The 23,056-nt window shown below is 43.4% G+C and overlaps 1 protein-coding gene across 3 annotated transcripts in view; it reads left to right on the forward strand.

Moving 5' to 3' along the window:
- The window catches only part of tmem154 (transmembrane protein 154), a 54,671-nt gene that overhangs the window by 25,988 nt on the left and 5,627 nt on the right, over positions 1–23,056 (forward strand). For all 3 annotated transcript variants that reach the window (XM_067991992.1, XM_067991974.1, XM_067991983.1), the window contains 4 exons: positions 4,330–4,782; positions 10,411–10,447; positions 15,139–15,224; positions 16,939–16,996. In XM_067991992.1, the coding sequence (XP_067848093.1) occupies positions 4,365–4,782; positions 10,411–10,447; positions 15,139–15,224; positions 16,939–16,996 (599 nt within the window). In that variant the 5' untranslated portion in view covers positions 4,330–4,364. The remainder of the gene's footprint in view (positions 1–4,329; positions 4,783–10,410; positions 10,448–15,138; positions 15,225–16,938; positions 16,997–23,056) is intronic.

Consider the following 23,056-nt stretch of genomic DNA (forward strand, 5'->3'; position numbering starts at 1 on the left):
TGCTGTCCATTGGCCCCATACCTGTCTGTTATCCTTCCCGCAGCTTCATGTTTGAATCTCTCCGATCAGGTTTCAGCCCTAATCAAAGTCAATAGTGACATCCTCTGTGACCGTGGCCGTGATACACTATCCCTCCTCAACTTTATTTCAGTAGTTTTTAAATATGGTTAACCACACCATCCTTCTCCAATGCCTCTCCTCCATTGTCCAGCTGAGTGCCTATGCCCTTGTTTTGTTCCACTATTACCTATCCAGTCGGAGCCAGAGGATCTTCTGCAATGGCCTCTCTTCACCCCCCCACCCCCAGCACTGTTGCTTCTGGAGTCATCCAGGGATCAATCCTTGGCCCCATCCTATTCCTCATCTACATGCTGCCCCATGGCGACATCTTCTGAAGACATGACGTCAGGTTTCACATGTATACTGATGACACCCGGCTCTACCTCACCACCACCACCTCTCTCGACCCCTCCACTGCCTCTGTGTTCTCATTCTGCTTGTCCAACATCCAGTCTTGGGTGAACTGAAAATTCCTCCAATTAAACATTGGGAAGACTAAAGACATTGTTTTCGGTCCCCGCCACAAACTCCGTTCCCTCACTACTGATTACTCCCCCTCCCTGGCCACTGTCTCAAGCTGAAATAGACTGTCCACTACCTCGCATTCTATTTGACCCTGAACTGAGCTTCCGACCCCATGTCCTCTTTATCACAAAGACTGCCTACTCCCCCACCTCCACAAGATTGCCTGCCTCAGCCCCTGCCTCAGCCCATCTACTGCTGAAAGTCTCATTCATGCCTTTATTACCTCAAGTCTCGACTATTCCAATGCTTTCCTGGCCAGCCTCCCATCTCCCACCCTCACTATACTCGAGCTCATGCAAAACTCAGCTGAACGTATCCTAACTCGCAGCAATTCCCATCACCCATCACCCCTGTGCTCACTGACCTACACTGGCTTCCGGTCCACCAAAACCTTGATTTTAAAATTCTCATCTTCATGTTGAAATCCCTCCATGGCCTCACCCCTTTCTATCTGAACTCGGTAGTGTCAGCCCTGTGCATTCTCTGAACTCGGTCGTGTCAGCCCTGTGCATTCTCTGAACTCGGTCGTGTCAGCCCTGTGCATTCTCTGAACTCGGTCGTGTCAGCCCTGTGCATTCTCTGAACTCGGTCGTGTCAGCGCTGTGCATTCTCTGAACTCAGTAGTGTTAGCGCTGTGCATTCTCTGAACTCAGTAGTGTTAGCGCAGTGCATTCTCTGAACTCGGTAGTATCCGTGCTGTGCATTCTCTGAACATTCTCTGAACTCGGTAGTATCCGCGCTGTGCATTCTCTGAACTCAGTAGTGTTAGCGCTGTGCATTCTCTGAACTCAGTAGTGTTAGCGCTGTGCATTCTCTGAACTCGGTAGTATCCGCGCTGTGCATTCTCTGAACTCAGTAGTGTTAGCGCTGTGCATTCTCTGAACTCGGTAGTATCCGTGCTGTGCATTCTCTGAACATTCTCTGAACTCGGTAGTATCCGCGCTGTGCATTCTCTGAACTCAGTAGTGTTAGCGCTGTGCATTCTCTGAACTCAGTAGTGTTAGCGCTGTGCATTCTCTGAACTCGGTAGTATCCGCGCTGTGCATTCTCTGAACTCAGTAGTGTTAGCGCTGTGCATTCTCTGAACTCGGTAGTATCCGTGCTGTGCATTCTCTGAACATTCTCTGAACTCGGTAGTATCCGCGCTGTGCATTCTCTGAACTCAGTAGTATCCGCGCTGTGCATTCTCTGAACTCGGTAGTATCCGCGCTGTGCATTCTCTGAACATTCTCTGAACTCGGTAGTGTCCGTGCTAAATGTTCTCTGAACTCAGTAGTGTTTGCACTGTGCCTTGTCTTAACTCTGTAGCCTGCCTGACAATGACTGGATCAAATTACACATTGCAGACAAAGGGTTGGGTGAGTATTGTCCTCCCACTTCCTGTCGGTGACAATAACGAATTTTCTTATTTTCACCACAGTGGTGGAAATAAATGTGACCCGTTGAAGGTGACGACTCAGAAAATTTACCTTATTATTATGTTTGTTGTGAGTAGTGTTTACAGGCATTGAAAAACTGATGTGTTATAAAGGACAGAACCAAAACACTATTGTCGCCAAACTCCTCAGTTAAAAGATAATTCCTTGGAGATCCACTATATTCAGGGGTCAAATATCTGAATGCCATTACCAACTGATTTAAATATTCTAAATGACCTTTTATTGCAGAGGAAAGCAACCACTTTAGCTTCTTTCTTCTTGTGGTAATCTCCACCAACAGTCATGGGAAAGTTCTCTTTACAATCTCATCAGGGTCTTCTGAAGGAGCAGTATTTCTAATATTGCGATTCTGCCACCAATGATAAATAAACAACTTTTGAAAGAATCTTATTTTTATTCATTTTAAATAAAGTAGCACTCCGTTGTTCTGATGTGGGTTGCTGAGCAGACTGTGGCTGTGTGTTCCTGCCCATATGCAACCTGATACTGTTTCACAGGCAGCCTGTGGTAATAGTTGTAAACAATTTTACAACACCAAGTTATAGTCCAGCAATTTTATTTTAAATTCACAAGCTTTCGGAGGCTACATCGTTCACCTGAGGAAGGAGGTGGCCTCCGAAAGCTTGTGAATTTAAAATAAAATTGCTGGACTATAACTTGGTGTTGTAAAATTGTTTACAATTGTCAACCCCAGTCCATCACCGGCATCTCCACATCATGTGGTAATAGTGACAATCATTAAAGCTCCACTATCACTCATGTAACTCTGCACGGAGTGAGACAGAAGCAACTTGGGGGAGGGGGCGGGCGGTGACAATTGTCAACAATGTTTTCCTCCAGAGGGATAAGGGTACGTTTTATTCATATTTTATGAGCAAATTTAAAAAGTAACATCTATTACTCCTTTAACAAAATATGTGATAAACTTTGACACAAACAGGAAGAATTGTACCAGGGATGAGGGACTTCAGTTATGTAGAGGGATTAGAGAAGCTGGGATTGTTCTCCTTAAGAGCAGAGAAGGTTAAGGGGAGATTTAATAGAGGTGTTCAAAATTATGAGGGGTTTTGATAGAGTTGATAGTGAGAAATCGTTTCCACTGGCAGGAGGGTCAGTAACCAGAGGACACAGATTTAAGTTAATTGGCAAAAGGATCAGGGGGTAGACGAGAAGAATTTTTTTTACACAGTGAGTTGTTATGATCTGGAATGCACTGCCCGAAAGGGTGGTGGAAACAGATTCAATAGTAACTTTCAAAAGGGAATTGGATACTTAAAAAGGAAACATTTGCAGGGCTATGGGGCAAGAGCAGGGGAGTGGGACTAATTGGATAGCTCTTACAAAGAGGTGGCACAGTTACAGTGGGCTGAACGGCCTCCTTCTGTACTGGATGACACTATTCTACAATTCTTTGACAGACTTCACAGTTAAACCTGAGGCTTAACAAGGGAATATTGACATTTTGGCCCTGAAAATGCACCGATATGGGGAGGGGTGAGGGGCATGCGGGGGAGATGGTTGCATCCTGATGTAAATGCCAAGATGCATCCATCTGGGATGTGTCTGAGACTAACCCCGCCAAAGTTCACGGGGTTATGGAAAGATTCCCTATTTTGCATGGGAATAACGGGCGCCTGCGACATTAGGGGCACATCTAAGGTGCCCACCATTTTTAAGTGCGAGGAAAGTCTGGCAGAGGAGCTCTGGGATGGGGTGGTGCCAGGTTCCCCCTGGCAAAAAGTTATAGGTTCCTCCCCCGCTCCCAACCCTACTTACAAAAAGTGCCACTTTAAAATTATTTTTCAAAAACAAATTGGACATTTTTCTTCAGAGGTCCAGGCCATATTCTGATGTTTGTTAGTAGAAGTACATTGGAAGGGATTTTGGGGCTCTTTAAGAAATTGCCCTGTAAGTTCATAAACTATGTCAAAAATTAGCAAAGAAGTCAACAATGTCAAAACAAGCTGATTAGTTCAGAAGAGAATCCCAATTGGAACTGTGCATGTACGGATTCTCAGATGAGAACAAGATTGGCCTCAGCTGTGAGGTCCTCCATTGTGAAGTAGCCTGCCGTCAATGTGTCCAGTGTTAAACATCACGAATGGTCGCTTAGGGAAAGTACTGAGAGACTGCTGTGGCCCATCGGACTAAATTCCAATGGATGTCTTTAGGAGAGGAAGGATAAAAAGAGAATTGCAAAGCAAGTCTCAAGTACACTGGAGGAGTTGAGACTCTTGGAGATTGCACTAGGTTCATACATAGTGCAAAGTAAATTGGTTTTTAATCCTCTGATTCATTTCAACAGGTTATTCATTCCAAAAAAATGAAACAACTACATCAATGATTCATGCAGCCCAGTCTGCTCAAACTGAAAGAGGCACATTTGTTCCATTATCAACAGCAATTACACATCGTGATCTCTGTACCAACAACTGCTTGCCATTACAAGCAAATAAGCAAGCATTGCCAACAATTTCACAAAATACATCAGCGACAACTATTCTGGAAGATGTCCACAAAGGAAATGTCACAAGCACTAAGGCCACCAACACAAAGACGACTCAAACTGAATATCTGTTGAACAGAGCAGAAAATTCTACATATATGTTGATCTCCTCGCCATCTACTAAAAATATTTTGAAGACCAACCCAGATAGCAACAAAGTAATTTTAATGATTGTGCTTCCAATTCTGGGTCTTGCTCTGGTTGGTTTGATGATTGCCTTCCTGATAAACCATACTCATGGGAAAAAACAATGTAAGCAATAACATTTTGTTTTACTGATTTGCTCAAACAGGCTTAGTGAAATAGTGTTGTATTTAAAAGAATAAATAACAGGGAAGCAACTAAACGGTTGGCCTACGAAGAAGAAAATGTCACATTCGTGCAATAAGGGGTGCTGTTCTGAGGTTGGGGTTGAGGAAAAATGGGGGTTATTGATTTTACTTTCCATTGAAGTTAATGGAATGTAAAATTTGGCAAGGTGTACAAACAGACGGCCAATCTGATCCAGTCAGTTTCCAGCCCACCACTTAGGTTAAAATTGCCCCCAATGTTGAGGCAGAGTGGATGGAACTTTACTCCTATCCATTCATTCCACATCCACCGCCTGCAAGTAATTTCATGGGAGATCTACTAGTATGAAGGGAGGTGTGGGGGTGGGGAGAGGGAAGAAAAAAAATCATATTTTGTTTTACCTATTTGTTTGAACAAACTTGGTACAATAGCATCTTTTAAATAAGAAATTTGGAGCCTCAGATTCATGTTAGCAGTAATAGCTTTTGCTTTTTAACTGCAGTGCCCCATAAATACACTTATAATCTCCAATTTTAACTGAGGGCAAGTGACGAGTGTGGGGCCAGCAGTGTGGGCCAGGCTCATCCCAGCTCGCCAACGTGAGGCCTGAGTCATTTTAATCCCCGGCCTCATTTAAATATACCAGGCACAATTCCCGCCAGAAGCCGACGTCAATGATGTCAGGCAGGCAGGAGTCGGGCGAGCACAGCAAGAGACTGGGACCAGGGACCCGTGGTAATGGTCACCTGCAGTCAAGTAAGTGGTGAGGGGGAAGTAGGCAATCGCGATCGGGGAAGGGAAGCCTAAGGCCCTAGGATTACTTATGGGGCCCGGAGGAGCATTGCTGCCCCCACTGCCCATAAGGAAATGTTTCTTTTTAAATTACTTACCTTATAAGGCCCTCTTCTGGGCCTGCTGCTCCTTCGCGCCCGGTGCTCCTGATGAGGCTGGTACTGGACGCTGAACGCCGCTGTCCCTTGTTAAAATATAGCTGAGGTCTGAGTGACATCATCAGATCCTGACTGTTGAATTTCAATGAGGCCCTTGCCTGCCTGGTGTGAGGGCCTTGCTGGCTGGCCAGTACGCGCCTGTTAAAATGGCGCATCACACGAGGCCAGCAAGGATCGGGTGAGTAGGTCATCGCAAGGATTTTAACCCCCCGCACACCCGTTCTCTTTGGGCATGTAGGGTTAAAATCAGGGCTATATCATTTTAAATAATAGTTAAAAGACTGACTCATTGTTGTAATGAGAACTGTTGCTAAGATTTTTTGCAAATCTCTGAGGATGCAGTTGTTTATATCCATTTACAGAGTATACAACACTCATTAAATATTACACAGTTCACAATCATTTAATGTAGACAAAAGAAAACAACTCATTATGAAAAGATCTCAAAGGGATTCAGAGCAAAATATACAACAAGCACTTGATAAAGAGACACCTGGGGCCTCAGCAGCCAGTCTATCCCAGATCATTATTTATTAAGAAAGGTTTTAACTAACACAGCCCCACAGTTTGCCAACTTCAGCTTTTGTTTCTTGGATGTTAAAAATAATCCTCTCAAGGGTGTTCAATCTACATTTCTCTCCAGCCACACAATTTGATGTCATAAAAACTCTTGCAGCTTGAGAGGCCTCACTTCTCTGAGCAACCAGGAAACCAAGAACTGCATTTGGTTGATAAATTCTACAGATTCCTCCAAGACAATCCCATGGATAAATGGGAATATAAATCTTGGAAAGCTTTGATTAAAAAGTCAATGACTGATCTGACATAGGCCCAAAATTCTGCAGTCTTCCTACAGCATGGAAAAGAATGTGGTCCTAACTGCTCCAACATTAACTGCTGTGCCAATTATTGTCAAGCTTGTTACCCTCCCTCTATGTATAACAAAACCTTTTTTTTAAATTCAATTTAATTATTACAGTCTGTTCCACTTATTCCATCACAAGTATTTTTTTCATCTCAAGGTGCCCACTTCCATATTAAAGCATTTTCCCCATAACTGTTGCTGAATGTCACTGGACAGATGCAAGTTATCATTTTAAAAAGCACACAGTAGCTCAGTGGAACCCAGGAGTCAGTGTGTTGTCTGCTTGACGAGCTGAGGGACCCACATTTGCAATCCTCCAAGCCGCAACTGATATTTGAATTCAGTCTTCCGTCAGACTCTAATTTTCTAATCTTGTCTGAATTGATAGGCCAATACTGAGCACTGGGTAAATTGGAAAGCCAATAGGATGGGGGAATATTAGTGAGAGGTCTGACTTTGATTTAATTTCAGTAATGCTTACCAACCACAGACCAGCTGTGGAGACGTCTGTCATTGCCTGCCTCTCTTTTCAGTTGGAGTCGAGCCTACATGACTGAGGAGTCTAGAAAGGGGGAAGGTGCAGAGTAAAGTTTACCTTTTATCTTTTTTTGGTGAATTTTGCACTTATCAAAATTACTGAATGGTGGAACATTTCCTTGTTTTGGGTACCCATTGTTAGTACTAAGCACTTCCAAGTCAGGTTTAGCACACGTCAGATGCAGAGTAAAGCTCCCCCTGTCTGTCCACCAATGCACCTGAACCTTAGAGGAGCACCCTTACCATTCATAGAATCATAGAATGGTTACAGCACAGAAGGAGGCCATTTGGCCCATCGAGCCTGTGCCGGCTCTTTGTAAGAGCAATCCAGTTAGTCCCATTCCCCCACTCTTTCCCCATATCCCGGGGCAGTCTGCGATGTGGGGCCAGAAATCACTCCCGAAATAACGGAGGAGCTCAACAGCACTCTCCGTTTTTAGTGGTTAATTGAAGGAGCAAATTCCCATATTCACACATGTGCAGTGTAACGGGGAAATCCAAAACTTGCTCCTACTGGTTCACCGGCAATATGACAGCATTGAAATAAAGGGACATCACCCGCTACATTCAGGGAAATCGTTGAAAAAGTGCCAACTTGCTTATCTGCCCAGCTGGAAAGTAACTAATTACGCCAGCAAACAGGTATGTTTAAAAATACCAGGTCTAAACTAAGTTTTAACAATGCTTTAAGTCTTAATGTCTGCCAAACGACTAAAAATTAACTTTTAAAATGTGGAGTCTCATATTACTCCTTATTTTAATAGTTTATGGTCATTTAAAAAAAAATGTAAAATGTTTACTTTTCCCTTCTGTCTCTTTAATTTAATTCAACTATTTGGCTTTTTATTAAAAAAATTAAAATTTTTATTTAGAATGACATACAGAATAATAACTTTAAATGAATGAATCTGCTTGTGCAATGCAGATTTTGTGGGCGTGTCTTCTCCTCTCACACTTTTCCAGCCGTGCGGCAAGTCACGCTGCTCAGAGGCTGGGTTGATAGCGCACAACTTTTTAAAAAGTTCATATTCAAGCAGTTCGATGCCACAGAGCCCACAGTAAGTATTTCCGTTAATTTAATTCGCAAGAGCTGCAGTGAGCATTGCCTCGCAGCTCGGAGTGATTTCTGGCCCGTTGTGTTTTCCACCTCAACCGTGCTTACAACCTGTCTGAGTGAGATTGCCAATTTAGTGCCACATTTGTGTTGAACTCTGGCCAGTTTTTTGCTGTGGGCCTGCACCTTTCAATAACTAGATGGAGACTGCCCAAGTTTAATTCAGATAGGACCCTAACAGGCAACAAAGAGAGTTTATCATCCCATTAGTCTGGGCAGGATTTATACCCAAGTGAAATGACAATGTAGTCACTCACTGCACTACCTACTTCCCCCTTTATTTAAAGACAACACAAAAGTCACCTGATTTATTCCACAAACTAATTAGGATGAATCTAACAGTTTGCTTCAACCATTTCCTAACGTATTCATGCATAGTTGCTTGCAACCATGGCGACCTTAGAAGTTGGACATTAAATGTTGCCCTTAAAGCAAGTGAAGTGCCTGGAATAAAAATATGAAATAGCGAGGATATTGAAGCCTTTTCCAAATTTCCCAAGTAAATGGCTATCATCTGCACATCATTAGATATCTTACAATTTAACCCACTCCAACACAAATACTTCTACTTACTGACAGGCTGGCAGTGGATACCTCTAATTAAATATGGGCATACAAGGGATAATTTTATGATTCGCATTGCTCTGCAGAGCTTTGCCTACCCGGAACGCACATCAGAAATTAATTTTAATAGATGGCAAATCATAGGAAGCCTGTGCTTGAATTCCTACCAGAGGTCAAATTTGTAAAATTACCTCATACTCATTTTTAAGGCAATGATTTTCATCCTATTTAAAGGAACTTTCCCCCCAAACCCCCCAATTTTCTCCCTTCCTCACTCGAAGGCACCAATTCTTACTGGCATACAATTCCATATGCGTCAGCAGTCCTCTTTTACCATGCACAAATGGGTGAGCAGATAGACAGTGTTGGCAGGTTAATCAGCTAGAGGGTGGGGCATTGCAGCCGAGATTCACCTGACCAACACACATGTCCCGATTTTAACCTCCCGCACTCAACAAGAACAGGGCACGCAATGAGTTAAAATAGGGGCAGGGTACTTACATCCCCCTTCGTGCCGCACTCCCGGGTTTTGGGAGGCGATCTCCACAGGCAGATTAGAGCCTCATAAGTATGCAAAAGGGATCCTATGCCGCAAATAGGTCACCGACGTGATTTTTAACTCACAGTTGCGCGAGTCTTGATCAGAACCGCCAGAGAAACCTGGCAGCTATCAGGATTAGGGCCAGAAGAAGTCCAGGAAGGTAAGTTAATTTTTCTATGGTTTACTTGTGGGCAGGAGGAGCAGGAGTGCCCCCAGCAGCCAATTTACTTTTGCAACCAGAATCAGGCAATGAAGCCCCTTCCTCAGAAGGGTTTTGCTCTCCATGACAGCACTGTCACCATGTTGTTTGCTGACAGAAGCAATTCCGGAATCCACCCTCCTCCCTCTCGCCCCCCTCAATGAACTAGATACAATGAATGTGCTGCTAATTGACTTCAGCCCATACAAGCAGAATATAATAATTATAAGTAAAGTGTACTAATCCTTTAAATTAGTTTTTTTTAGAAATAAACACCTCATCACATTTACTGCTGATGGGAAGATGCTACAAGGGCTGTAGCATCACAATAATTCCAAACATGTTCACAATAACAACAACTTGCATTTATATATCGCCTTGAATGTAGTAAAAACATCCCAAGATGCTTCACAGGAGCACGATCAGACAAAACTGAAACATTCTTGGGGGGAATCATTTATAGCAACAGAAAAAAATATATTGCCCAAATTTAGCGCTGTGGGATGCAAATGCTTCAAAAAATACTTGATCCAATTATATTAAAGAATGAAATGTATATTTATTTTGTTTCAACAAACCAGAGCCTATTTAAGAACTCAATTTTAATTCCTGAGAATACCAGCATTGACATGCCTAATTTACATTTAATCTTCATTATTTTCGAATTTGACCGTTCTCTTTTTTTAGGGACAGCTACACATTTTAATCTCCCGGCCAAAGCATATAAAAAATAATATAGAACCTAAGACAATTCAGCTTTCAGAAAATCTGCTTAAAAATGTATTTCAACTAAATATCTACAAACTTTTTTTTTCTCAGCTCTAAATGATGATGTTAACAGTGAAAATCCAGCAAGGTATGGTGTTTAAAACTTTTAACTTTTGGGTCACATGGGTTGAATGTAGCCTTTACCTTTATAAGTATTGTAATAGTTAGATCCCCTTAGATCTCCACCCTACTGCTGCCCAATCTCAGCCCCGCAATGTTGATAAATCCATGTCCCTGATAATGCTACTTGGCGTGACACCTCCATTTTTATAAAATCTCATCTTCAGCAATGTCACAGGAAATGAGCAAATAAATTCTGAAATATCTAGAACTCAATGGATAAACTTGTGGCACAATATTATTGATAACAATATGGGTGCATTTACACACTAATTTTATCATTTACATAGTGTATGTTGATAATGCCCCTTTAACTGATTCAGCTTTTCAATTATCCCTGATTCATTTTTCCATCATTCTCTTTTTCCTCATTCATTTCATACCAGCCCAAGAAATCCAAGGGATGTGATACTGATGGTCACACAGTGATTGCCACACCAGTGCTCTCCAATGTGACCCCAACACAAAGTACTGGGTTAACAGGAGGGCACCTAATTTGTATAGAGCTGGCTGGTATCCGTTTGCTCCATGTGGCCAGAAAATCACCGCTGTGGGGGGATAGGAAAGAGACCCCCTCGAAGATCCCAACCATCCCCCCTTCAATCCCCTGCGTGGTGGGGGGGGCGGCATCTGGATTTTCACAAAAAAAACCTCTCACTCGTACCATCAGGAGTCTAGGCTGCACCCATCACCTGGACCTTCTGCTGGGCCCCACTTGAAGGCCAGTAAGCCTCATCTGTCTCAGTGTATCATTGTCCAGTCTAACACTGGGTCCCAAATTGAACTGGGGAAGCAGAAACTCCTGATGTAGGCAGCGCCTGCCCCAAATATCGCCTCTGGAGCTGCCCCCATGACACCATTGGCCGTGTAAGGGGCAGGTGAAGGTTCTTCCTCTTACAACCAGAAAATCCCAGAAATGACAGGGACACGGCACAACCATGTTTCCGCCACTTTTTGCTGGATGCCACTGAACTCTTGTTAAAGTTACAGCAAGAGTCTAACAGAACCCCTGAGGAAATTCAGGGCCAATATCATATTTTTTCTGTTATGTAACTATGGCGTGACTGCAGTTCATTTTGTATCCTATTTTTCTGAGACGCACAGTGAAGTGTCTGCATCATCAAAAGTCTCAGTTAGACTCCAGCTCTAAATTCAGATATATTCCACATTTGCAGCTGCTTTGTGCAAGTGGTATTCAGTCCAGAGCAGAGTCAGCACTCCTCCCTCCTGATGCAAATTAATCAAATGTATCTGAATCAAGCAGCTGCTGTTAACCACCTCAATTGAAACCCGAACTGTTCCTCTGCTTGACATGCCAGGACATGCATTAGACAGGTAACCAATTAAGGCAGCTCATGTCAAAGATTCAAATATGGACTCCACACTGAAACAAATGTTTATTTTTAACTCTCCCTCAGACTATTAACTAGTACAAAAATTCAGATTTTATTATTTTATAGCATGGATGTTGATATAGTGTAAAGGTTGGTTAACTGTGAAACTAAAAATCACCTTTGATCTCTACTGTCTTACTCAGGCAAAGGGGAAAGGAGGGGCAGCAGAAGGGTATTAAGGGCACTAGATGGATACCGTTAGGGTGTCCTGTGTCACAGTGCTGCCACTAACCAGCCATCGTGTATAAGACCGTAGCACATCTTATAGCTGCAAATAGTAGGTTTTGCGTCACCTTTTCTGTCTCCTGTCTTATTGGTTGTCATTAAATTCAAGCCGAAGGTAGAGGCAAAGCAGTTCAGTGGCATTGAAACCCGCTCAGAATGTACAGTAAACACTATGCAAAGTGCTTGAGAGATGCCAATTTCTTATACTGTGATCAATCGTTTCTTTGATCTGTATGATCAATTCTATGGACTGGGTTCAGCTAACAGGATTTCGATAGCTAGTCAATTTGCAGTCGTGAGGTGCCTATGATGTTAGAAAAAAAAACATTAAAGGAGTAAAATTACTGTATGTGTTAGCGTTAGTGCATGTGCTGCGTGCTAAAATGTAACAATTTTATACGTTAAAGTATTAACAGAGCAGTTGCAAACTTTTATCTATGCTCCTAAAATTGCTTCCTCTGGCAATAAACAGCTGGAATGTACCTTTTGCACTGGCCCAGCAGTAATGTTTTTTCCCACTCGTTAAGGATTGTTCAGTCGCAATTGACTGGATTTATGCAAAATTACTCAGGCATGTATCAATGACACCAGCTGAAGTGCTAGTGGTAGGAATAGGAAAGTGCACAAAGTGGTCTGAAGCAAACAAATGACATATGGGATCGTGGTGAGTCTTGGAAAAATCTTGGATAAAATGCATAAAGTGGTTAGACCACTGCACAAAACCACAAGCTAACAGAATGTGAAAGTGCTGCACTTGCTGCGAACATCCCTCCTGAATGCCATTGGTTTTGTGTTACTGTTAATGTCAAACCCATCGGTAATGTTTTTGCAACACTGCATAGCTAGAGATAGGATAGCAGACTGAAGAGTCGTACCACACAATTCATTAACATTATGCCCCAAATTTCCTCAGCTCCGAATTCCCCGACATATCACTATCAGGGCGGGACTCCTGCCCACCCTTGATTCCGCTGTTTCCGGGGTCAGGCATATCTGCACGTATCGGGTGGATGCAGCTGGGGCGCTCGCTTCAGATAGTGAGTGCAAACTCACTGCGGCTTCCTGCCACTGCTCGTGAGCTGGCCAGCTAAAGATCTTCAAAGTTTAAAAAACAAAACGCCTGCTTAACAGACCAGTTTCCCGACTAAACTTAAACGCTCTGCAATCAAGTGCCACAAGGGAAAGTGGCCCTTTAAACCTGAAATACTTCCCTGATGCCTGTAGCAACTCTGGACACTCACTCACCAACGTGTGAATTATGTCTCATGACCGTGCATTTAGTGTCTGTCTGTATCCGTCCGTTTATTATGTCCCTGCCCCAAAGGTCGTTTAGATGTGCAGAAAAAAAAGAGGTGGGGACCTGGCGTAATCGGGTCCTTCCCAGATTCTGCCTCCCCTGAATACAAAGATTTTATGCCCAAGTTATGAGGCCATTCATTGTATTGCGTGATTGTTATACAAGGAATCACCGAGCATAGGAGTCGGGCGCTACCTCCTCCAGTTAAAGAATACTTGCGTGCCTTGTCATTTTTCCATATTTGCAAATTTAAAAGTTCTCCCGTGTCATGGTTACGGACCTGAACTTAAGCGACGTGCAATGTGACAGGTAATACTTAATTGCAATTTTCTGTGTGTATCCTTTAATATCCCACTCCTAATACTTACCTCCTTATTGAGGACTTTAACATGATTTCATCCTCATAGCTCTGAATAACCTTTGACCTGTTTCAGGAGTAAATAGATATAAATATTTTGTAGTTAATAAACCATACACCAGGAACATTCCTGCAAATAATTATTTTATCGCAGATTACATTGTTTCCTTTGGATAAAGCAGAATAGTTCCTATTAGGGGCGTGAGTTGATGCAGAGCCTTCAGGAGATATTGGTTTGTCTACCCCTTCACCTGAGGCAATCAGAACAAAAATTCACTAGAGACAAGCGCTCTCCTTCAGTGTTGGCCAATATTTGCGGGTGTGGATGATTAAGTGCGTGGTTAGCAGTTTTAAGAATGGCTCACTGCGGCTTCCTACCACCGCTGGCTGAAAATATTCATAGTTCAACAAAAACATCCGACTCCGAGCATGTGTGTTCAGTTGCTCATTAGCTCACAGACTGAAGTTGTGCACTGAGACAACAGAACAAAAGCTTAACTTCTAGTTAACGCGTTCTCTGTGCGCTAAACGTAATTTCACCCCACTAGTGACTTGATGAGGCCGAATATCCTCATTCTGACCCACTCCTGCTCCAGCTCTGCCAGAGGAGCTACAAAGTTGGCAGGAACCTGCCGACCAAAGAAGGAAGTTTGCAATAGCCGTGCTTGGGATTGGAGCCCTCACCTGCCCCAATCAAGAATATTGTCATGGGCAGGGCAGGAGTGGGAACTCTTTTTGGTTTAAATTCCTTTAAAAAAGTGTGGGGGGTAGTTAGGCACAGACGTGTCCCTCCACCGATGACACTGGGTCAACCCATGACATCCTGACTGATCAATCACCATAACCAATTAAATAAGAATTTTATCATCCTTGTTGATGATGCACTCCAGTCCATGCAGTGCCCATGGGTAGTGGAAAGTCTCCGAAAGAAAGAGGAATGTTGGCTTCTTCAGTGACACTTGTGAGCACACCTTGATTGTGGCCTGGACTCCAGAAGACTTGGCAGGTAAAACATTTTTTCTTTTTTTTAAATTATCGGCCATAAAATTATCTTTGTGAGAGGGAAGCCTCTGACAGGCTGAAAAGGTGTCAATCTTTTGTCTATGAGGACAGGCAGGCATCCGAAAATCGCCCATAGTCGTGTGCACACCCGCCACGTATGCAAATAACTGGACCTCCCTCTGACGATGTGTACAGTGGTGGGGTCAGCACCAGAGGTCCCCAGTGGGTGTGATCCTGGAGTAATTGTTGGGATTGTGCCCAAAGGATTTCCAGGGCCAATATTTTAAAGACTGGGCAAATACAGTTTTTTGATACATTTGATATGATACTGATTTTCAAAACTCAACAGAAAATATTTATTCATACATATTTTCCTTTATAAGCCCTATTTTTGAGGAAGACATAGCTTCTGTGATGGAAGTTGAAATGGATGAACTGGACAGATGGATGGGCAGCATGAAAAAAAGGTGTAAGTGAACAATTTCTCAGCACAGTCAGCTTGTTCCATTTTAATAAACAATCTACAAAGGAGACAGTGTAGGGCTTTGGGTTTGCACATCTAAGACATGGGTTTGAACCTGCCCAGCTTGACATGAGGGAACTTTCTCTTTTCTCTCCCTCCTCTCTATCTCTCTCTCTCTCTCTCTCCCCTGTTCCCCCTCTCTCTTCTCTCCCCTGTTCCCCCACTCTCTCTTCTCTTCTGCCCTTCATTCTTCTCTCTTCTCTTCTGCCCTTCATTCTTCTCTCTCCTCCCCTCGCTCCCCCCCGTTCCCCCTCGCTCCCCCTCGCTCCCCCCCGTTCCCCCCCGTTCCCCCTCGCTCCCCCTCGCTCCCCCCCGTTCCCCCTCGCTCCCCCCCGTTCCCCCTCGCTCCCCCCCGTTCCCCCCCCATCCCCCTCGCTCCCCCATCCCCCCTCGCTCCCCCCCATCCCCCCTCGCTCCCCCCATCCCCCCTCGCTCCCCCCCATCCCCCCTCGCTCCCCCCCATCCCCCCTCGCTCCCCCCCCCATCCCCCCTTGCTCCCCCCCATCCCCCCTTGCTCCCCCCCATCCCCCCTCGCTCCCCCCCCATCCCCCCTCGCTCCCCCCCCCATCCCCCCTCGCTCCCCCCCCCATCCCCCCTCGCTCCCCCCCCCCCCCATCCCCCCTCGCTCCCCCCCCCATCCCCCCTCGCTCCCCCCCATCCCCCCTCGCTCCCCCCATCCCCCCTCACTCCCCCCATCCCCCCTCGCTCCCCGTGCTCTCAGGTCGTTGAAATACATACCTGTTTGGGCCTCTGATGTCCTCAACTCCTCTTCCTGTTGGCTTCACCTGTTGAGAAATCCACAACAGCCAACGTTTAAAATTACAGTTGGGGTCTGGCGATTAGGTCATCGGACCCCAATCTGCACATTTAAAGAAGGACCCCATTGGTTTCAGGCAGGTCTCCTTTCCACCATGTGGTTAGGGTTAAAGTCAGCCCTATACATTTCATGTGTATAGATTTCTTATTGATGGAGTGCAGGGGTCTAGCAGTAAGTGTTATTACAGGTACTTGTATGTCCCAGCTTTTATTACTTTTTTCAACTTTCTCCCCTCCCGAAGAGGCCAACTCTTGCTGGGGTATGGTTCCCTGGACAATGGAAACCCTCCAGCACTCCAGAGAAGTGGCGATTCTTCACATGTGGGCCTAAACAGTGAATGGAACCCTAGATATATTCATTTCACAGGAGCGAGCCTGCTGTGATACATGGGGAAGGAAATCCCTCTGCATTGTGTGTATTCCGTATAATTTGTGTCAGTGGAATTACTGTGTTTGCATTCTCCTTACTGATTACGGGACTGTGTTTTGCTTAGGTTCTCCCCCTTCAAATATTTACAATATTTAACCTTCTCAGTACGGAAAGAACATATCTGCTTTCAAAACGTGTGCCTTTTCTTTCATATAAAATCTGCAAAAAAATTCTTCCTGGAAATTCCTGATGGTAATTATCATAAAATGGAATATTTCTTAACTCATAATATCCTTGGGAAAATTTCCTTAAATTACATATTTTGGATTTCAGTGCAGAAACATTATTAGTTGTCAGAGAAGACCCATAGGTGCACAAACTGCTAGTACCCCTGCCCTCCAGAGTCAAGTTATGTAAGGTATTTGAAAGTGTTGCTGTGTTCCATCTACCAAATTCCCTTCTAAATCATTTCAGCTCAACATGAGAGTTTATCAGATGTAGGCGAGGACAAAGACCTGAAACCCAAGTCAAGGTAAGTGTCAGAGAGAGAGAATATTAGTTTTGTAATTCTGAAGGAAAATAAATCTACTTGTATTTAACTCCATAAAAGTATTGCCAACATAATCTAGCATTTAAACAAACCATGCATAGATTTTTTTTTAAAATCCTACTTGTCACAGGTCAAATAAGTGACTTCATTATCTGACACTAATCAAGTTTACAGTAGAGTGTATTTTAATCACACAATCTACTGGAAAGCCATAATCACACATACTGTGGCATGTCATGGCAAGGACAAACAGGAAGTGGTCTCGAGTAAAGTGGCAGCAGAAGCACAAAGTAGAGTAAACCACTGGAGGTATCAGTTAACCAAAGACAGGGGTCTAAGCGACAGAAAGATGATTCATCGCACCTTGGCAATAAGAATAAAAAGGTGTTGGGATTTCATTTGATATTTACAAATGAAATCCCAACACCTTTTTATTCTGCTATATCCTGACAGGTTGACACCTTAAGAATGCAGACTGCATACATCATCGATATTTGAAACGTTCTGACATAATAAAAGACTATGTACGTGCAAGTTTTATTATTACTAATATTGTATATAACCGTATGCATGAGGCTCAGTGACTAACACTTTTTAGTGAGATAATTCTTCTTTCAAAAATGTGAAGTATTGAAATGTCAAAGTTTATATTTCAAAAGATAGGACTCGTTCCAGTCAGAGCTGATGTGAGTTCCCTACACTGAAATAACCTCAGATTGAATAGTGAGTTAATTATTTCAATGATTTCATGTTTTGTTGGATTTCCATGTAGGTGAGATATTGTGGTCATTCTCAGTCTCAGGTTAACACAATGAAACACACGTGTACAAACAAGGGTGTGTTTGTGGAGAGTCCTCACTAAAATAAGGGATAATGTGAAGTAGGAGGGATGCTTTCTCTTCCAGAGTGAAGCTGTATATATTACACATTTAAGTGCCATATATGGCTTCACTCAGGAAGAGGTAAGAGGAAATGGGGAAGCATGTAACAATCACCTGACATAAGATGATCCACCTTTGGAGGCCAGAGCCTTTCGGGGAGAATGCTCACTTAGAGTTTATGATCTTTCTTCCTTCTGCTCTAGTCAGTTTGCAGCACTGGAGAATTTGACAGGAAGTCAGCTGCAACCAAAACCCTCAGACATACCAGAATCTAACTAGAGACTGATTTTTAAGGACTGAATATTGGCAGTGTTCCGCAGTAAGTTGGAACAAGTCCGAGCAGCCTTTTTGGATTTAAAAAAAACATAAATAACAGGTTTCTTTTAATGAAGAACACCTTGAACCAATCTATATTTTTATTAACTGTGTCATAACATGCCAGAAAATGAAAAAAAGAAACCTCAAGCAGGATCTTAGGAGCAGCTGCAGACACGGAAGGGAGTGTAGTCTGGAAAAGGAAAACTAGTCTTTCCTGAAGAAATGATCATGAAACAAAAAGCCAAAGCTGCACATTGTGGTCTGATAGTACGAGCAGGTGGTGATCATGGAGTCACCCTGGAGAGACAAGTTGAAGCTGCAAGAAATAATGAGAAAAATAAAGAGAGATTATTATTGGCCAGGAAGAGTGAAAGCTGCAGTGAAGGTAGCAAAGAGTCGGCACAAACACAATGGGCTTCTGTGCTGTAAAGTTCTATAGTTCTGTGTTTTTTTTCATCTCTCTTAGCCTCAATTTATCTCTGTCTGTTCAGGAGCCTGTTTTTTAAGGTATTTTTCTCCTTTATTTCTGGCTCTTCCCACACCACACGCCGTCCCTGGACATGGGCTCCCCTCCCAGGCTGTTGACGTTGCTGTTCTGAAACTGGATGTTTGGCGGTATGAAAAAGTGGCCAGGGGTGGCTCTTCCTCTAGTTTCTTCTCCCTCCCTCTGGGGATTTATCTGGCCTCTACTTGACACCTTCCCACGATGGGATGGCTGAGATTAGAAATAGAGTGCAGAGGATAAATGATGTGAGCTTGTGTCAATGGCACAATGCTTTGAAGCTCCAGCACATGACTTCCCCCATTTCCCTCTCCCTTTGGCTTTCTTCTTTTCTCAGAACAATGCTCAACCATCCTGTCTTCTTTTATAAGGTGGCATAACAGTCGACAATAGTAACGTGGACAAATCTTTTGAGAATGTGTCTCTGGTGGGTGATGGGAGTACAGAAAGACTTGGAGAAATTGCCCTGGGTACCAATGGGTAATTGAAGACTTTCCATAACATCATTCATGCTCCAGCTCAAATCACCAAACGATAAATAACTCAAAGTTTGAACAGCAGGAGAAGCTATGTGTGACATGTCACTACTGGCATTCGGTGTAGTCTTTTCAAATATATTTACACCTGATATAAGCATCAGTAACTCACGTGACACTCCTTTAGTCATAATTTTGTAAAGGATTTGCGGTTTTGAAAGCTCTATTTTTATAGCTTTGCTTCAGTCATAATTTCATAAAGGACTGACAGTTCTGACAGCTCTCTTTGATGGACCCTAGTGAGGAATAAATTACCCTCATCGCCCTCATCAAGCCCATTAGCTGCGTGACTTTGAACTGTACCCTGTCCATGATCAGGGGAGTTTCTATTCTTCAGCCTGTGAAGCAGTGTTACAGTGGGACCCATAGTTTGGTCTGGGTGCAGTGATGCTGGGATAGCTGCTCTTTGTGTGCTGTTTGTTCCTGCAGTGCACTGAGATGACCATATATCATAATGCAAGATCAGCTTATTAACATACAGTGGTATACATGTCACACTGGGAGTGCGTGAGGATTAAGGGGGCGAGTTAGCTGGTACCAGAAACTCTTAAAGAGCTGCTGTTCATCTTAAAGCTGTACTGCTACTGAGGAGAAGAAATGGCTGCAGCAAGGTCAAGCTGTAGATCTGCGTCATTTTAGGATGTAGCTCTGGAGGTTCTGCTGCAGGAGATATTAATCAGAAGAGTGGTCCTTTTTTGTCATGAGGGGCAATCTGTTGTGCAGCATAGATAGAGGCAGTAGAAAGGGTCAATGCCATTTTACCTGTCCACAGGGCGCAGGGGCAGATGCAGGAGGAATTTATAGGTCTTACCAAGGTGAGTGTCATCATACTTTTCCAAATGTTACAATGTTGCCTTACAATGCATGTTCACAGAATGCCACAGTAACCTGGGCACTGCATCACAAGGGAGAATAACCAGAACTCTGGGGTTTAGTTAGTGAGTTACAGAAGGCGGCACTTGGTGAAGCATGCAGCACGAGTGAGGAAGTCCCAGGCGGGTGGAATTCAAGGAGCCTCAACCTGTTGGATGGAGCGTCACCTCATGGGCCCAGAAATTCGAACCGTTCAAAAATATTTTAATAGCTCATAGCTCAACATCAACCATTCATATGGGGTTTATGCCAAGCAGCCAAGACAGTTTGAGGGCATTTATGGAGGGGGTCCAGAAATTGTCCGTACAGTGCTGCATGCCAAACTGACCAAATTGCACCATGAAAAATGTAGTCACTCCTTGGTCGTTTATAATATAGCTCTCTTGGCCAAGGCCCTAAGCTCAGCCATAGCATCTTTAATGAATGCTGTGACTTAGGCTGTAGAGATCTTGGGCTTTAATCTACAGCACTCTGTGTTCTCGGCAACTCGATAATGCAGTGCTTCAACAATCTCATAGCTGCACAGTGTCCTGCTCCCACACAAATCTCCTGCCATGCTGAGGAGAAGCCGATCTCGGGGTTCCTGTCGGCCAGGTGAGCTTGTTGGGCCTGGATGAAACACTCCTGCTCCTCCCGGCCCACAAGCAGTGCAATAAAGGCACTCACCTCATGGATCCGGCCCTTCCTGCCTGCTTTCACCTGACGTGAATCGGGAGTGATGGGAAACCTGAACAGGTAAGGTTAAGTTCATTTTAAGTGTCCAATACACAAAATATTAAGTACCTCAAGTAGCTCAATGGAGCACATTGCCCTTTTAAATATCGGCCCGCCAGCTTTAAGTGGGGGCGGGACTTCCTGGTGTCTGCTGTGCACACTTATACAAATCTGACTGGGTTAAACCCAGAGGAGGACGAGTTGGAGCCAGGATGGGGTCCCGCTCTAAAAAGCTGTTATTTTAACCTCAGACTCGCCCCCAACATGCCCGTACTTGGGGGTTAAAATTTACCCCTTAGAGACAGCACATAATCTTATAGTCAATATTATGGATTTTCTCAGACACTTGGAGAATCTCGATGGCCATTTTAAAATGTGTACTCAGCTTCTTGGAAAAGAGACAGTGTTAAAAATCCTGCGGCTGAATGGAGTTTTCATTTTCTTCCCCTCAGACTGTGGAGGGGTGATCTGCTCAGTGGGAGAATTCACCCAAGTACATTTTTTCATTGGAGTGAATAATTTGCAAGTATCACCAAATTGTCTTTAACATGGGTGAGAGAACAGTTGGAATTCGCTGCTAGCAATATGGTGGCCAGTTAATTCTGCTGAAATCTCGGGGAAGAATCCTTTCAATTTCTGTAATTCCCAGACACTCTAGCTGCTGGTGGACAAGTGATAATTCATATGTGTATTACGTTGTGTTTTTATTTATCAATCAAAAATATCCCTAAACTCAGTAAAATGATTGCTCACTCTCATAGGAAAAAAAGCTGTTAACACATTCTTAGATTTGGCACCAACTGAATGCAATGCCAGTGGTAAGTAATGAATGTCTCCTTAGAAGCACTGCTCAGTGATTGCCTGACCTTCATTACCCACTCATGCAACTCAGGAGTCCCATTTTCTGATATCACTTGTGGACAAGATGAACAAACATCACACATATACTGTTATCACTTGTGCTTAATGGCACAAATAGAGATAAATGGGTTTGATCTAGTAGCCGTTACTGAGACGTGGTTGCAGGGTGACCAAGGTTGGGAACTAAATAGTCCAGGGTACTTGACTTTTAGAAAAGACAGACAAAATGTAAATGGAGTGAGGGTAGCACTGATAATAAAGGATGAGATAAAGACAGTAATGAAAAAGGATTTTAGCTCAGATAATCAGGATGTAGAATCAGTATAGATGGAGTAAAAAATAACAAGGGGCAGAAAACACTGGTAGGAGTAGTTTATAGGCCCCCTAACAGTAGTTATAGTGTTGGACAGGGTGTAAATCAGGAAATTAGAGGAGCATGTAACAAGGGTAATGTAGTAATTGTGGGGAACTTTAATCTTCATATAGACTGGGCAAATCAAATTGGCAAAAGTAGTTTGGAGGATGAGTTCATGGAATGCATTTGAGACAGTTTCCTAGAACAAAACATCATGGAACCAACCAGGGAACAGGCTATTTTAGATTTAGATTGTGAAATGAGACTGGGTTAATTAGTAATATTGTTAAGGATCCTCTAGGGCAGAGACAGGATGAATTATAATGAGGAATAAGGAAATGGCGAAGACATTAAACAAATATTTTGTCTCTGTCTTCACAGTAAAACATACAGGAAATAGTGGGGAACCAAGGGTCTAATGAGAGTGAGGAACTTAAAGTAATTAAGATTAGTAAAGAAAAAGTACTGGAGAAATTAATGGGACTGAAAGCTGACAAATCCCCTGGACCTGATGGCCTACACCCTAGGGTTTTAAAAGAGGTGGCTGCAGAGATAGTGGATGCATTGGTTTTGATTTTCCAGAATTCCCTAGATTCTAGAAGTGTCCCCATAGATTGAAAGGTAGCAAATGTAACCCCGTCATTCAAGAAAGGAGGGAGAGAGAAAACAGGGATCTATAGGCCAGTTAGCCTGACATCAGTACTGGGAAAAATGCGAGCATCTATTATTAAGAACGTAGTAACAGGGCACTTAGAAAATCATAATATGATTAGGCAGAGTCAACGCAGTTTTATGAAATTGAAATCATGTTTGACTTAGATGAGGTTGACTGAGTGTAATGGATCCAAGTTTGCTGACTATACAAAGCTAGGTGGGAAAGTAAGCTTTGAGGAGGACACAAAGAGTCTGCCAAGGGATATAGACAGGTTTACTGAGTGGGCGAGAAGGTGGCAGATGGAGTATAATGTGGGGAAATGTGAGGTTATTCACTTTGGTAGGAAG

The sequence above is a fragment of the Heptranchias perlo genome, chromosome 1 (genome assembly GCF_035084215.1).
Source record: "Heptranchias perlo isolate sHepPer1 chromosome 1, sHepPer1.hap1, whole genome shotgun sequence".
Lineage (NCBI taxonomy): Eukaryota > Metazoa > Chordata > Chondrichthyes > Hexanchiformes > Hexanchidae > Heptranchias > Heptranchias perlo.